At 32.1% G+C, this 17,807-nt stretch overlaps 2 protein-coding genes across 5 annotated transcripts; both read left to right on the top strand.

Moving 5' to 3' along the window:
* Positions 1 to 4,008: 4,008 nt before the first annotated feature.
* On the top strand, positions 4,009 to 8,869 carry LOC110108516 (phosphatidylinositol 4-kinase gamma 4). 2 transcript variants are annotated; one of them, XM_020839191.2, is made up of 3 exons: positions 4,009 to 4,255; positions 4,437 to 5,895; positions 8,090 to 8,869. In XM_020839191.2, the coding sequence occupies exons 2-3, from the start codon at positions 4,576 to 4,578 to the stop codon at positions 8,465 to 8,467; spliced, it is 1,698 nt and encodes a 565-aa protein (XP_020694850.1). In that variant the 5' UTR covers positions 4,009 to 4,255; positions 4,437 to 4,575; the 3' UTR covers positions 8,468 to 8,869. The 2 variants fall into 2 exon arrangements, with proteins under 2 accessions (XP_020694850.1, XP_020694851.1); XM_020839192.2 differs by lacking the exon at positions 8,090 to 8,869 and adding an exon at positions 7,748 to 7,904.
* A 953-nt stretch (positions 8,870 to 9,822) lies between these two features.
* On the top strand, positions 9,823 to 17,744 carry LOC110108514 (protein transport protein Sec61 subunit beta-like). 3 transcript variants are annotated; one of them, XM_028693590.1, is made up of 3 exons: positions 9,823 to 9,978; positions 10,098 to 10,235; positions 17,349 to 17,744. In XM_028693590.1, the coding sequence occupies exon 3, from the start codon at positions 17,365 to 17,367 to the stop codon at positions 17,623 to 17,625; it is 261 nt and encodes an 86-aa protein (XP_028549423.1). In that variant the 5' UTR covers positions 9,823 to 9,978; positions 10,098 to 10,235; positions 17,349 to 17,364; the 3' UTR covers positions 17,626 to 17,744. The 3 variants fall into 3 exon arrangements, with proteins under 3 accessions (XP_028549423.1, XP_028549424.1, XP_028549422.1); XM_028693591.1 differs by having other exon boundaries at positions 10,101 to 10,235; XM_028693589.1 differs by lacking the exon at positions 9,823 to 9,978 and having other exon boundaries at positions 10,037 to 10,235.
* The last annotated feature ends 63 nt before the right edge of the window (positions 17,745 to 17,807 follow it).

A 17,807-nucleotide genomic window follows, 5' to 3' on the forward strand; every position in this document is an offset into this window, starting at 1 on the left:
GAATATTAATTGGATGAAGAAAAAATATTTAAAGTTCGCATATTTATAGCCAACTCAAGCTTTTCATTGTCATGAATCCGACAAGCCTAAAATAATCTACTTATGACATCATTAAGATACTTAATGTTAAAAGAGGCTTGGACCTGATCTTGAGATTCAACAAGCTCAAAGATTTGAAGAATCACATAGCTCTACTTGAGTACCACCGTTTGACCACCATCGTCAAATCACCGACCAATTTCTCCCTTTAGTTCGATCAGACCATAACCATACCAGCATCATTGAACTACGATCAAATCTCCAAAACTTAAAAATAGGCTTCCTTGCATCATTATTAGACTATAATCCTCTAACCTTCATTGCCTCGTTCAATGAAAACATATCTTTGCCTATGAACACTTTGCTACTCCAATTCAAATCCCCAATACTCTTCAAAATTTCATCATTTTTCTTATTATGGTTTAGAATAACACAACCTGTAAGATAATATAAACCTAATTTTTATGCATTATTTCTTTTAAGAAATAACATGAACACTTTCTCAAGTCTTCATTCTAAAAAAATATCTCCATCTAAGTTTTTATCATTCAACCTATTATTCCTCTCCATAAATTCCTCCTTTGATAAAAATTCTCTAATTCTCAACCTAGTAATAAAAGATAAGAGCTTCATTTGGGGCCTTATTAGCATAAGAATAAGCAAGATACAATAGATAAAAGATGAAAGAGAAAGGGAACTTAGTCTTTATTTGGGACGGTATTCTTACTGCTTCTTAAAGCAACTTTTTAGTACAAAAATTTTAATTTTTGTAATTTTTATACTAAAAAGCTGCTTGAAGAATCAATAAGAAAGTAGTCCCAAACGAAACCTTAAAGGGAAGCTTTAATATTTAACTAGATTGTTAAAAGAAAATATAAGCTTATGTAATTTAAGTAATCTAATATACATCAAAAATGTCTTAGGCTCATCATCTAACCTCCTATTTATATTTATGTCAAGATTCAATGCAACATTAAAATATTAAATCAACTATAAATTTCAACAATGTTTAAGATTCAACTTTTTTAATGCTTTATACAGTAATTTTTTAGTACAAAAATTTTAAAAACTAAAAAATTTGTATTAGAAAGTTTCGTTTGAAAATAATAAGAAAGTTGTTCCATTCTTTTTGGGACAGTTTTCTTACTATTTTATGAAGCAGCTTTCTAGTAAAAAAATTTTAAATTCAAAAAAATCATATACTAAAAAACTGTTTCATAAAGCAATAAGAAACTGTCCCAAATGAAATCTAAATCTAACTAAAATAAGACACATATGTGAACAATTTGATAAAATTGTCTAAATTCTGTGGTTCTTCTATCAAAATATACTTTCAAGTTCTTTTTGTATTGGAACGGCTAATTTGACTTTACCTGCTTAGATGTTGATGCAGTAATATCCAATTTAAATTTGTTGTCAGCAAAGCTTGCCTAACCTCATGAAGACCTAGTTTTTTTTTTTTTTATTTATTTTTAATTAATTATTTGTCGACTTACCTGAAGAACTCATTCATTCCCTTTATTATTTTAATTTCTCTTTTTTTTAATTTTTCACTAGTAGTTTATTTGGTCAATTTTATCTTTTTTATTTTATTTTATTTTTAATTCTTTAATTTTCTTTTAATTCTTTATTTGGCTGCTATGTTGTATATAATGGGATAAAACAAATTACTAAGCTAGCATTGTCATCTTTTTATCTTGGATTATTATTATTATTATTAATTAGATAATTATTTTCATCACTCTATCTTAATAATTTTTTCTTTTTTTATCTACTCAAAATTTTGCTCTCTCAAGATTTTCTCATAAATCCATTGACTATGTAGAGAAAAGTTTTTTTTTTTTTTAATTCATGGAAATAAAGGCTTGTGTTTAGAAGGAAAATATATTAAAAATTTTAAAGTTTTGAGTGGTATTATAATTATTTCATCAATAAATATTTTAATGAAATTTTACATATTAAGCAAATGTTCAATAATTAAATAAGTAGTATTTTTATTTTTTATTGAATAATATGTTGGAGTGCTATGCTAATTGGTTTGATTTGCATGAGAAAAATGTGTGCTATAGTTATATTAAAATTAATTGAGTAATTAAGAAATTTTTTATTACTAAACTTATAAATATTAAATTTATATATTTATGTATTGATCATATGGATGCTTACACAACTAATATTTAAAGAGATATATATTAATTTATGTTTTTGGCCAATGATATAATAGTTCCAAAATAATGTTGGACGGTTAAAAATAAGAAGAATAAAATAAAATAAGTTGCATGATGATATCCTAATTGACCAAAATATAATCAGGATAGAGCTCAAAGCCTGTAGATCTATTTTGAAATTTATATAGTATTTATTATGGATATATTACACTAATCTTAAAGCATATTCATGGGTGTTTTTTATTTGGATATACTTGATATATCATCAAAAAATTATCTTGATTGGGCACGAATCTCAAGGCAAAATCAAGTTAGAAACTTTAAAAAATAAATCGGAGCATATGAACTCCAATTTAAAAAAACTTATAGTCGTACTGAATGTCTCGAAAATACAAACCCAACGACACCAAAATTCAACTCAATCCGAGCCCAAATGAGTCCAAATCAAAGACACGAAGTGCATGTAGAAGGCTCAATCCATAATTTGAATCACCAAACAGTTTTCAAACTTTACATGCATATTTGAATCGAGCGGCTCAACGAAACAAATTCAACGAGCCCAAGATGGTTAAATTATGATATCATTAAAATATTCAAATGTCCAGTCCATTGATCAAGGGAATCAACATCGACCATCCATTCAAACCACTCTCAATTTACCCTTAACATTCCTCTTATTTATTGGCCACGCAAATCTCAGAAAACTATAAATATACCCCTTATTTCTCATAAGAGGGGATCCAAACAAGAAGAGAATGATGAGTAGGATGAGAGCTCTCTTACCACCAGACTCCTCCTCGACAACCGCTGGACTTCCACCCGGCAGTCGACCGACGTCGTACTTATGCCCGACCGCCAATTGACGTCGAACTTTTGCTCGACCGCCAATTGATATCGGACTTCTACTCGACCGCTGACTGACGCCGGACTTTTGCCTGATTGCCGACTAACGCCAGATTTCCGCGAAATCGTCAATTAAAGACGGATTTATGTCAAATCGTTAATTAAAGCCGGATTTCCGCCTGACCACTAAACATCGTCGGATTTCCGATCTCTACTCGTAATTGTATTTGAACCCGACGGTTGATTATTGTAATATGATCGTCCTCAATTTCATGGACAAGTTAGTCACTTGTAATCGAATCAAACACTAGTGGAATCATATCAACTATGTGTAGCTCTGTGGTTTTACATTTTTTCAGTATTTTCAACCTAAAAATTATGGTGTTCCTTTTTTCTTTTATTTGTGTGCTAGATATACGTACAATGCTGAGACGAAAATTTCTAACTCTATCGCCGCGTATATTCTAATCTGCAACAATGATAATCGATTTTTTTGGTGTAGAATTAAATGATTTTGATTTAAATGAGAATTTGACTCTTAATAGAGAGAAATTATTATATGTGGAATCCGAATGTGAGAACCTTCTGAATTCTTTGAGGGTATACAGAAAAAAAAAATATTTATTTAATGTATACCCTCACAAAATCTGGACAGTTTTCTCATCCGAACTCCGTAAGTAATAATCTCTCCTTAATAAGACACAATAGAGAAAAAAGATTCATGTAGCCGACCTATGTAATGGAATAAAGACTTCTTATTATTGTTCTGATAGAATGAAATTAATTCAATAATTTTCTGTTGAGAGTGATCATTAAATTTAAAAATGAGTGCCAGCTAGCTTAATATGTAATAATATATTAAATTTATATTTTTGAGCGCAAAGTTTTTTTCCAAAAATAATTAATAAAACAGTTAATGGCATTTGTGGATATAATTTGGATTAACGCAGTCGAGCTTATCTCGGCCATTTGTGGCACTATTCTCTTGGACGGATGGGCAGGAGAAATGTTGTTGTGAAGCAGGACGGAAGAACAGCAACTCAGTTCGGTCAGAAGTTCGGAGACGAAGCCGATGGACGAGAAGAGGACAACTGAAACCCTAAATAAATTCAATCCTTACCCCATTAATCGCACCGAACCTCTATATTTATTGCCCGCTATAAGCTCACTCGTCCCTTTGCTCCATCGCTCGATTCTTTCTTTCGGTAAGAATCCAATTCTCTTTTCATTCAGTTCAGTCCATTTGTCACCCTTCTCTTTTTTTGAACTGTTTGAATCCTTCTGAACTCGTTTGAGTAATCGAATTGATGTAATTTGTGAAAAAGCCGCGTTTTTTCGTTCGAAATTGATTTCAAACTTTGATTTTACTGTTTTTTTTTTTGTTAGGATTTGAGCATCGAACTAGTTGATGGTTTTTGAATTGTAAGAGGAGGTCGCCCTCGTTTGCTTCTTTTGCCGCCGGAGGCGTTCCCTGCGAGTGAGAGGCAGCCGAGGGCCAGCCGAGGGTTCTAATTGGAGGAGAGCAATGTCGTCGGCTGCGATAGCTCTCAATCCAATTGGGGAGGATTTATCTCTTTCCTCCTTCAAACGGTCGGCTCACTGCTCCCCAGAGCCGATCCTCGTCTACCTTGCGGTACCTGGTTCGTCCGTGATCCCAATGCCAGTCTTCGAATCAGACTCCATTTCCTCGGTTAAGCTGCGCATCCAAAGATGCGGGGGCTTCATGTTCAAGAAGCAGAAACTGGTCTTCGATGGTCGGGAGCTTTCAAGGAACGACTGCCTTGTAAGGGACTACGGCGTTTCTGACGGAAACTTGCTTCACCTCGTCATCCTCCTTTCTGATCTTGGATTTGTTACAGTGAAGACTGTGTGCGGAAAAAAATTTAAATTTCATATTGAAAGAAACCGCACGGTCTCCTATGTCAAGCAACATATTGCCAGGAGGGGCAAGGATCTTGTTGATCTAGAGAACCACAAGCTTTGCCATGATGGCAAGGAGCTTGATGATCATTTGATGATTCAGGATATCTGTAGCTATAATGATGCTGTGATCCATTTGATTGTGCGCAAGTGTGCTAAAGTCAGGACTCAACCGATTGACAAGGCCTTAAATCTTTCAATATTAGCTCCAACTGCAACTGATAAGGAAGAATGCAAGAAACCATTGAAAAGGGAGGTTTGGATTGAGCCATTTGCTGTCAACCCTAAGATTATATTATCACCAGTAATCAAGAAACTTATTCAATCTGCATTGGCTGGACTAAAGAAGGGGAATCCTCCTGTCATGTCCTCTGAAGGTACAGGCGGTGCATATTTTATGCAAGATGTTTCAGGGAAAGAATTTGTGGCTGTTTTTAAGCCAATTGATGAGGAGCCAATGGCAGAGAACAACCCAAGGGGGCTTCCCCTATCATTGGATGGAATTGGATTGAAGAAGGGAACACGAGTTGGGGAGGGGGCACTTAGGGAAGTTGCAGCTTATTTGCTCGACCATCCGATTAGTGGGCGTCGAACATCAATGTGTGATGAGTTTGGTTTCTCTGGTGTTCCTCCAACAATAATGGTTCAGTGCCTTAGTGATTGTTTTAATCATTCAAAACAATTTGATCGTGCTACGCCGGATTTCAAGGTTGGGTCAATGCAGATGTATGTGAAGAATTGTGGGAGTTGTGAAGATATGAGCCCAAGAGCTTTTCCTGTGGAGGAGATTCATAAGATCACTGTGTTAGATATAAGATTGGCTAATGCAGATAGGCATGGTGGGAATATTTTGTTTTGCAAAGAGGGAGAAGAAGGGAGAATTGTGCTGGTCCCCATCGATCATGGGTATTGCCTTCCTGAGGATGTAAGTTTACAATTTTTGATATTTTTCCTTATATTATTGATTTAATTTGGATATTAACACATATTTCATGGCATTTTAGCTTATGTCATTTTAGGTGATGAACATCATTGAGTTCATAGGTTATTATCTTTTAATCATCTATTTTTTTAATTTTTTTTAATTCTGTAATTTATATTAGTGGTTTCATCTTAAAATTTGTAAAATTCCAATTAAGCCAGCTATGTGTATGGGTCTGAGTTTTGCTGGTAAGAAGTCATTGAAAGTTAAATTGAGTTCGAAAAAATTGTGATTGATGAATGTGTAATAAAAGTTGGATTGCTAGATTGCAAAATGAATTTTTATTGAGAGGAGAGAGCTTTTCGTTATTTAAAAGAGAAACCCTTCTATTATAGTGGAGGAATCAATATAATGTGCATGTAGAATGAAATAAGCTCACTCCACTAACTCTATTGGGAGTTTTCTAAAATAATATTTTTTATACTAACACTTCCCCTCATAATTTTGGTTATATATATTAACTAATTAGCTCCAACATATTTCGTAGCTTAGAAAACTAAATATGACCCAAATTGCTTCGGTAATATTTTCTACAAATTGTTTTGGGTTGGAGATATGAGTAACAATCTTCTTTGATAGCACCTCATCTAAATAAATTGATTATTAACCTCAATAAATTTCGTTCTTTTATGGAACGTGAGATTATTGATGACACATATGGTTGCAAGATTGACAAATTTTAATACCTTGTTATGTAACATAAAATTAAATTCTTTATGAGGGTCTTAATCAACTTCATTTCATATATAGAGCGTGTTATGGCTACGTATTCTATTTTAGCTTTCAATATGCCCACCACTATTTTTTCTTATTTTTTTATATGACTAAATTATCTTCCATAAATGTGCATTCCCCATATATGGATTTTATTACTTTTCCCTATGACCAGATTATCTTCCATGCATATGTGATTTTATTATTATTATTTGATCTATTATGCTTGGCATTAAAAAAGAAAATCTACATTAAGATGTTCATTTTTCAATGGATTTTAATCATTCTCCTCTTTGAAGTTTGCATATGTTGACTCACATTCCTTACAACAAAGAAGATATCTTGTTCCAAGAAATTTTTTTCTTATTTTACCCAACCCAATCTTTGATTAGAAAATACCTTTTTAGTAGTATTTTACTTCAGAAACCCCTTTTTTATCACTTCCTATAAGGAGAATGTCATTTACATTAAAAACCAAGATAATGGAGCCAAATGAGATGTTTTTGACAAAGATGGCATGACCTCTACTGTTGCTATAAAAACTAGCCCGAGTAAGAAATTTGTAAAGCTTGTAAAATCGAACCGAAGGATTTTACTTCAAGTCCATAAATAGCCTTGTTGAGCGTACATCCTCTAGTTACCCCCTGAGTAAAATACCCTGGCAATTGCTTAATATAAATAGCTCTAGTTAGATTTCCATAGTGGAAGGCATTACTACATTCATCTGTAACAAAACTTAAAAAACCAATGCTCCATATAAATAGCTCTAGTTAGATCTCCATAGAGGAAGGCATTACTACATCCTCAGTAAGAAATTTTCCAAACTTATAAAACCAAGCCTAAGGATTTTACTTTAGTCCACGGATGGACTTGTTAAGCTTACATGCTCTAGAAGGAAACAAACAGTTTGTGTGCCTGTTGCTTTTAAGTTTTTTATAACAACAACATCAAGCCTTTGTTCAACTACATAGGGTCGGCTACATAAATCCTTTTACTGTTTTGTGTTATGTTAAAAGTCAAATTTCATTTAAATCTAATAAGGAAAGATCATTTATAATATTCTCTAACCAAGTCTTTTTAGGTCTACCTCTACCTTTCTTAACATAAGTCAAATTTAATACCTCTATTCTCCTAGCCGGGTTACCGGAAGGCCGCCGTTTTATGTGACCAAACCATCTAAGGCGACTCTTTCTAATCTTATCTTCCACTGGAGCTGCACCAACCTTTTCAGGAATATGCTCATTTCGTATCCTATCTTTAAGAGTAAAGCCACTCATCCACCTCTTGCTTTTAAGTTTTCTAATTTACATAAAAAAAAAAACTTGGCTCTCATTTTTATTTGTCTTCAAAAAATTTTTTTTTTTCCCCTTCTCGTAGTTATCATGTTACCCTCAAAGAATGAATTTGTTTGCATTTCTTGTAGTTTGAGGACTGCACATTTGAATGGCTTCACTGGCCTCAAGCCCGTATACCTTACAATGCTGAAACCGTCGAGTACATAAAATCACTAAACGTAGAAGAAGACATCGAGCTTCTCAGGTTTAATGGTTGGGAGTTGTCATCTCTTTGCGCTCGAACTCTTCGAATTTGTACCATTCTTCTCAAAAAAGGTGCAGAAAGAAGCCTTTCTCCTTATGAGATTGGAAGAGTCCTCTGCAGGGAAACACTCAAGAAAGAATCAAAGATCGAAGGCATGATCCGCAAAGCAAAGGAAGCCATTCTTCCTGAGACTTGTGAGGCTGCTTTCATGGAATCCATCTCTCAACTTATGGACCGTTATCTTGATGAGCTTGCTGAATGATCAAATTATGATTTATATAAATAGATAGATAGATATTCATATATATATTAACTAGATATTTGCGAGGCATTTTGTTATTGATATATGGGCATAAGGTCTTTATCTACTGCCCCTTCTTCCCCTCTGTTTAGGTTAATTTGGTCATGCAATGACCGGAACTTAAGAGGGGGGAGGTTCTTGTGCTGCTGAGCTGCAGTTCTTATCAGTTAGCTTTTTCTTTCTTCTGTTTTCTGAACAATTTTTTGTTCTGGGAGAGGATGGAAATGAGCTCAAGATCCTTGTAATTTTTCTCATTTTGGTGGTGCTTTTGGCAAGTAGAATAAATTGGGATCATTTTATTTCCCATATGTATACTTTTGCAGACTATTTTGAGTTATATGAGATCTGGTGATGCTTTTTTTTGGTAATTGTGATCAGAAGCATATCCTGGAAGGTTGGACCTCTCCTAAACAGGAGAGATTATTCTGTGCGGACACCGGATCGTTCGGAGGCGAATCAGAGCGCGTCATAACACCCGGTAGACATCATTACACAGCCGCGGTACATAGAAAAAGAGTGATGTGACGCGCTCTAATTCGACTCCGGACGGCATCCAATGTTCGGACTGAATAATTTTTTCCTAAATAGTTAGTTATACCTTGTGAGACACCCAGCTCTTTTTGCTAGGGTTAATTTAGATAGAAATTTTATCTATATAGTATAATCATTTTTAATATTTTTATTTTATTTTTTGTGCATTGATATATTACAATAAATACTGATACATGTGAGGATAGATTAATTCTCCCTGTTTATAATATATTTTAAAAATATTTTTATTATTTATAATATTTTAAATTTATTATTTTCTTTGCAAAAATACCATACTAGGCAGAGTTTTACACAAACAACCTTCTAAAAAAAGAAAAATACTGAAATTGCATTATCAACATTGATCTTATTACATGGTATTGTATATTTTAATACATTATTATTGATCTAATTAATTTTTTAACAGTTGTAATAAATAGTATTGCTTAATAAATAATAATACTATCGTGATAAATGAAATTATATTAGTTCCTTTTATAATGCTTGAATCTCAATTAATTTTCCAAATGATAAATTCTCACCATCAAGATTAAAATAATAATGCAAAAAATAATTAAATAATTAATGGTAACATTTTATATATATTTATACACTATATAAAAGTGGCTTGAAATTTCACCCTTAGCAAATTCTGATCGTTCATTTATAAATTTTAAATTAATCTGAAATATTGATTTATTACTCTTCAAATTCTTTAATTATAACGCACTTTATTAACTTCTTCGTGCGTTTCATTTCTTTATATGTTTCGAGTTTGTTGTTGTTAAATCTTCTAAACGTTTTAATTTCCCATCCGTTTCATTTTCCCATTATTAACCTATTCACGCGAACGCGAAAGATGATACGACGGCTACTACCTTCCCCTATTCTTCTTCTCATTCTTCTTGGCTCTTCCTCCTCTTCGTTTCTTCGTGTGAAAGGTGAGGCGTCGGGGCTCCTCTTTCCTATTATTCTTTCAAAAACTCGGTGGTGTTACCTTCCCACTCATGAACTCCCGCATTCGTTGGTTGTCTTTATGAATTTTCTCTTTTTTTTGCAGCAGCAAAGCTCGGTGGGGGAATGCAGTGGGAGATCGTTGGTTGTCTTTTTGGATTTTCTGTTTTTTGCAGCAGGAGAGCTCGGTGGGGGAAAGCGGGAGAGGTCTAAAGTAGTTCTTCTATTTCAGGAGTTAGATAAGGTAGCTGATTTTAGTAATACAATAATTTTCTATTTGTAGATTGAATTGATTTCTAATTGATGAAATATTTGACAAAATTTCAATCTGTTTACTAGAATTTTCTGGAATGTAATAATGATTTGTGATTTTTTATTGTAAGAATATAATTGATTGTTTCTGAGCTTCTCGTTTTCCCGTTATTCCTTTCGCTGGTGGGTTATGCTTCTTGGTAGAGATCCTTTGAGTATTGAATGTTGCGTGCCTTCTCTTAGGAAAGGAATGTGGACTTGATGAAAAATATTGGAATGTCTACATGCAAGTTGTCCATCTCCTGGTTACAGATGTTACCAAGTAAAAAATTATAAATATTTTATTTTCTTTTTCCTTCAGTATTGTTGCATGCGTTTAGTGGGCCTGACATGCTCTACTTGGTAGATGGAAGCAGAGATATCAATCCAGAATGAATTGCATACTACAACGACTTAATAGATGATGTCAAATTTCTTTTTATTGGTCAGTTTGGTATTTAGTTATTGACAATTTATATTCTTTTAGCATTTTTTCAATTCAGCATTAACCCAGTTCCATCTAATCCAATTCGATTTTATCAACTTGGTAATGTTGACTTTCATTGCAAACTTCAAGCCACTGAAAATGGGTGCCTCAAGTGGCACTACTGTACAAATACAGTCGACATCACTGTTTGGCGCATGAAACATTCTTGACGTAAGCATGCTTTCTATGGAGAACACTCATGTGTTTAGGATAGAGCTAATGACAGGCCAAAAATGAAGACTGCTATAGTGATGTTGGATGGAGTAAATATGGCTCATCCAATGCCAAGACAGCCTACTTTTGTGTTTGAGAGAAGCATGTGAGACTGTATCAACTATTCAGAGATTCATCTCTGGAAATTCATTAATGATCGCTGTGGTATCAGGTCGATAGTTTTAAGTTCATAAGTTTAATCACATTCTTCAGAGATCATCTGCAAAGTAGAATTATGCGTATCCTTATTGTATTTGCATGAAAAAAAAATTATTTCTTAAAGAAACAAATATAGTTATAGACATCTTAATCTTAGTTCAGAATTCATTGCAAGGTGAAGCAGGTTCAGTTTATGCTTTTTGAAAGTATTTATCATATATATGGGATCTTTGTTAGTCTATTTATGGCAGTTTATGCTTTTTGAAAGTATTTATCATATATATGGGATCTTTGTTAGTCTATTTATGGTAATCATATAAGACTTTATTTTTTGAGAAATTACATGTTCCCTAATATATAATAGTGTTTGATTATAATGATATTAGTCCAAAGTTTTGATGCTATTAAGATAGAAATGTTGCATGTTCATTCTTATGGAATGTCTACAAACTGTTCAGACAATAACAGAGCTATGGCATGGATTCTATAGATGAAAGAACAAGCGAAAGTTAAGTATGAGAGAATTTTGTGCTCTATATATTCTAGCAACAGGAGATTTTTTTTTTTTTTTCCAAAAATATTATTGATAAGTTAGGTTTTTTTTAAGCATAGTTTATATATATATAAGCGGAAAAATTAAAATCTATATTTCTTCGCTTTGATATAAAGCAATGGAAAATAATTATCGTTGATAATTGATAATTTTTAACTATTCACACTTTTCTTAGTACATCAATTTTTAAACTGCAAGCTTATATTATTTGTTACATTTAATTAATGTACATATAAATTACACCAATACTTATGTAGTAAGTATCATTATCATTATCTATTAATGCGTCTATTTGAAAATTCATCATTAATGTTTGTTATTTAAAGCTAATATTATAAAAAATTATTTAAAATATTATTTAATATTGTAAAAACTAATGAAGATAAAATTTTTTATTTATATGTTATAAATATAATGATTTTATCTTATTTATTTATTTTGAATTATTATCTTCTTATGATAAAATTATAAAATTTTAAGGATGAGCACTTATTAAATGTGCATTTTTATTATTTTCTTATTAATTTTAAAAATTATAGCTATATGCACTAATTGCATGTTCATTATATTAATATAAAATTTAATACAATTGTTATAGCATGTCATAAATTAATTTTAAATTTTGATTATATATTCCTTATTTTTTAAAATTTTATTAACGTGCACCATGTACACGTGTATTTATACTAGTTATAACAAAACACGTATATATATCTTTATTTTTTGGAAAAAAAAAAAATCGTTCCTGATAAAACATTTCAAAGATCACCAATAAAGGAAACTTTTTTTGTTTCTTAGAAGTGAATGTTTTCACCTTTAAAATTTTTTTCTTTGAACAAGCAAAAAAATTTAAGAAAAATAAAACAAAAAGACGGTAAAATTACAAAAAAATAGTAGGGATGATACCAAATTTAATTTTAAAAATTTCTAATTCAAATGTGCCTTGAGATTCGTGCCTAATTAATATGATTTTTGGTCTATAAATGTGACTTGTGATTCTTCTCATAAAATTTTTTGATCTTATATTTATAAAGTTAAAATAAATCTATAACATTCATTTTAGACTCTTCATATTCAATTGCTTCTAGATTCCAACAGCCAAGCATATTAAAGTTTTATTTAGGAAGATTTTCTTACTATTTTTAAAATAATTTTTTAATAGAAAAAAAATTTATGCTTAAAATATTATTATAAAAAAAAAAAAAACGGTTCCAAATAGAACCTCGGTTTCATTGGACGAGGGGTTCCCAAACCGCTGAGCGTTTTCACTCGGCAGCGGCCGAACGGTTAGCCTTCACAGCTGAGCGTTTCACTGCCGAGTTAAAAAAAAAAAACAAAAATTTAGGGTTCAATCCCCAACGGTCCTCTCTCTCGCCGAACCCATCAACCCAGCACTCGCCTCCAAGGCTCCATCGCCGTACTTCGCATTTCATGTAAGGTCGCCGAACCATCTCAAATTTCGCAGTTGATTGTTTTGTTTGTGGTCAAAGATCCGTAAGGAGTTATCTGATTGCTCGGTCTTTTTGGTGAAATTTGTATTTGTTTAGATGGTGTGGAGAGCAGGGCATGCGATTGTTTACTGATTAAGGATTAGTGTTCCTTCAGCTCTTTGTGAAAGTAGTTTTTGGATGGGTAAATTGGGCCATATTAAATTGAGAAATTTGGTAGATTTTAGGGGTTTAAGATTAGTGAAGTGTTCTGTTTGCAGAACAAGGCAGATTCAGTTAAAAAACAATACATTTATGGAGAATATTAATTGTGGTAGTGAAAATTTGGTGTTTGCGTTTCTAGAATAGTTATTGAGGCAGTGTAGATAAGAGAGCAAGTTGGATTGAATATGCGCTTGTTTGCATTCTGAAGTTTCTTGATTTATAAAATATCTAATTGGCATAACTGAATTCCTAATTTTGGAAGGTAAGTTTGATATAGAAAGGTAAAACTTATGTGCGATGAAATAAAATGATGCTATGATATATAGAAAGTTTATTATCCTGCTTTTTTGATTTGTCTGTTCTAAGATATATATGTCTTAAATTTGTGCTAAACGAACTTTAATGCTTAATTTTGAAGGAAAAAGTTAAAACATAACAAGAAAATATTATCATATTATAATCAATATGGAAAGTTTGTTGTCAAAGAACAATAAAGTTTTAAATGCATAAATATTTTGGTGAAAATGTTTTGCTTGTTTTGATAGATTTCATAGAGGGCAGATGTTAGCTCTTTCTGATTCTAGGGTTTGGAGGTGTAATTGAATAATGATTCAAGATTTAATGACTTTTAGATTCATGAACTGTATCACGTGTTGAAGTTGCTATTTTGTATTCAGGAAGACTTGTGCTGAAGAGAAAATTAGTTTGTCGAAGATGGTAAGCACCATATATGTAGAATGTGTAATGTGGAAATTCAAAATTTATTAGTTTCAAAACAATGATTGTGTGACGTAGTACAGATCAAGTTGGTCTGAATACATAAATGTATAGAAAACTATTTGACCTGAAATGTTTAGCTAATGCTACAAAGGTGCCCTTGCTTTACTTGCAAAAGCTCCTTAGTCCTTATTTTAGAGAATATGTTACTAACTAAGCTGAACTCATATTTCAGGAAAATAAGTTTGATATCAAAAGGGAAAATATATATGGATTGTGAAGTTTTGTCATCCTTATCTTAGCTGCTTGGTTTGGTTATTCTAAGATATTTATGATCATATTTTATGCTAAACAAACTATGCTAAGTAATTTAGGAAGAAAAATAAGGCCATAAGATGCCATAACATGAAAATAGTGCTATGAATAGTCAATACAAAAAGGTTTGAATGCTAAATTTAGCTATATATATAATGAGGCACAATCACTGTTCCCATGTAGTGTGATATTGTAGGGAATCAACTATTAGCCCATGACAAAAATAAACTTTTGAACACCAATTATGTTGTTCGGTGAATTGATTGCTAGTTTTTCTTGTTAGCCCTTTTGTTGTTGTGTTTGTTTTTTCTCACCTCATTCTTCATACCTTCATATCTTAAAAGAAGCAATATGGTATTATGATTTACTTTTGTTCCACTGCAGTATGATCAATCTAAATAATAGTATTTGTAGATATTTCATAAACCCCTCACCTCCCAATTGCACCCTCAACATGTCCCAACTTCTTAATGCACATAATTATAAAAAGGGAAACTCTTATTCCCCTAAGATAAAATGCATAAAAAGACTAAGAGCATTACAAAATCTTTTTGCTATTGTGTCTCATTCAACTCAATTAAGCATTATGTCAATTTAAGTGCTGCTACTTGTTATTTTTTTCAATATGTATCTAGAGTTAAATTTTTACTCCTTGTTCTTTTTAAAAATATTTTGAACTCTATAAAGAAGTAATTCTAGGTAAACCTATTCTTTTAACATCTCTAGGAATTGCAGAAGGTTCTTAAACAAACCAATGTGTGGTCTCCCATACTCACTTTTATTGATCACTAGCATACTTTGGAAAGTTTAATTTTATTATTGTGTTCTTTGCAAATGCAAGATATTTTTTGTTTTCATCTCCACTCATAATTTCAATTTCAATTTCAATTTTTTTTTATAAAATATAAGCTTATTGTCATAAAAAAATTTGATAATGTTGATCTACCAAACTCACTTTTAATGATCACATGAATACTTTGAAAGGTTTAATGGTTTATTTATTAGCATAAGTCCATTAATAATAGCAAATGTCTTAGATGACATGATTTTGTGCAATATGTTGTCTATTCCTTTATCCATGTGTAGATTTAACTACTTGATATCAACAAATTTTTATTCTTTTTCTCTTTTCCTAATAATTTCTTATTATCATTGTTATCTTGATTTGAATATTCTTTCTCTATATGAAATGATATATCCTAATATGTCAATTAAATTGTTTTATTTAATTAATCATGATAGGAATTTGTTTTTTTTTTACTAATACATGCAATATTAGTTCATATTGCATATGTCTGTGTTTGAACAAGATGACCGACCCTTAATGTCTGTGAGTTTGTCATCTATTATAATAATTTCATTTGTTCTAAAAAAAGTTGCCTAAACTAAGATTTCTATTTGAATGTTAGTCATTCGTGTTTGTTTTTTAATTCTGATTTCTGGTATTTTTTAAAAGGGTTATACTTATTTTATCTCATATTCTGTTAGACATTCCGATAGAATAATTTTTATTTAATTATTATGTAATACCTAATATAAAAAAATAAATAAAAAGATGAAATCACCATTTTCATTAAAAATTGAACTAGAATTGTACAAACAACACACTCAACCAAACTTAACAATTCCTGGATTATATTAACATTAAGATAATATCGCAATCAATACTACACATTGTCTTTCAAATAACAACAAATAAAAAAGACCCCAATTAATTTCTTAATTTCAATTTTTTTTGGTAGAGCAGAAAAAGTAGGTATTAATAAAGGTTTCTTTATTAGCATTAGATAAAGAATACAAAAAACAAACCTCATTAGCCTTGCTTTTGGGGAAAAAAGCAGGCAGCTAATTAGAGCCGACTATCTATACTTTGAATATGTACAAAGCCTCAATTCTTCGAGTAAGCCATTAATGACTTTCTGGCAGCTCGAAATATATGTTGTATATTTCACATTTTTATTTCATTTTCTCAATGTTTCAACTATACTAAATTCTTATTTTATTATTATTTTTTTTGTATGCAAGATATTTTTTGTATTCATCCCCACTTACCATTCAGCCTTCATGGGTGTTCTTAAATTACAAAACATACTCATGCTCTTTTGCATATTTTCTTGATTTTGATTTTTATTTCTGATTTTGATTGGGGCGTCAATATTTAACACGACTCGAAATCCGACCCAGACCTGACGTGGAAAATTTCAGTTTTGGGTCAACCTGTTTACCAAAAGGGTCAGGTTTGAGTTTTAGATATTAACCCATTTTAAAAATTGGGTGGGGTTTAAGCTGTGACCTGAAAACCCGAAATTAACCTGGAATTGACCCAGGTCGCATCTGCATCGCGTGCGCTTTGGTGCTCAGGCTTGCATGGTCACACATGCCTCTCGTTTCTATTTGAGCTAGTGAGAATGAAATAATTTGCTTGATTTTAAAGATAGAGGTCCCTTTTTGTGACTTTGACTGAATTTAAAGCATTCAAGTTAAATTTCAAGATCCTCGTTCAAATCTTCACTTCCCAAAGTAACATCATTAAATTGTGTTTCCTGAGCTGCTGCTTTTGGTTTGATTAAAGAAACGTTCTGCTCCATCCACTCTTTAAATTTGCATTTGGTAGGGAGATAACTTATGACCAGCTTTCTATACATTCTATCCTTGGCCTCCCCTTCTTTTAATTATATTTCTGTCTTGCAAGGGCTTGTTATGCTGTTGGTTGTTCATGGGTACACCGCTACTTTTTAAAACATTCTATTATTCAAGTTCTATAAAGTTAAAGCTACAAACGGGCTAGCATGTTTTTCCCCTAATTGTGCTTCAAGTCGTGCAAATGATCTTTGTATGATATGATGCTTATCTTAAGGAGCTGTATAATGAACTAGAACAACTACGCAACCAACATTATTTTACTTTTGTTTCCTTTTAATTTGTTCACCTATTTTGAATCGCATTCCTGACCCTTCACTCTCTTCTCAGAGACTAGCTAGAGAAAATGGTTTCGAATGGAGAAGGTCCACCAAGGGGCAGCGCAGCAGCAGCAGCAGCTGCTAACTTGCGGAGGCGGAGAACAGGCGGCGGCGGCGGCGGCGGTGCTCCTGCCGGAGGAGCTGCATCCACAATGCTACAGTTCTACACTGATGAAACTACAGGTCATAAGCTATCTCCCAACACTGTCCTTATTATGAGCGTGGGATTCATTGCTTTTGTTGCTTTGATGCATGTGTTTGGTAAGCTCTATCTTGTTCGCAGCTGATCTCAACTGAGATTTTAGCTCGTTTAATAATCTGATTTGATGAGAAAACACAAACTGTATACTTTTATTTCTCCATGGAAATCTTAATAAATTGCTTTTGAACTGCAATGTTTAGGAAATCTCAGGTTTTATGTTGTTGAAACTATCAAGTATTGTGCTTTCTTCTTCAAATTCCTTAATTT

Source organism: Dendrobium catenatum, unplaced genomic scaffold (genome assembly GCF_001605985.2).
Source record: "Dendrobium catenatum unplaced genomic scaffold, ASM160598v2 fragScaff_scaffold_325, whole genome shotgun sequence".
Taxonomy (NCBI): domain Eukaryota; kingdom Viridiplantae; phylum Streptophyta; class Magnoliopsida; order Asparagales; family Orchidaceae; genus Dendrobium; species Dendrobium catenatum.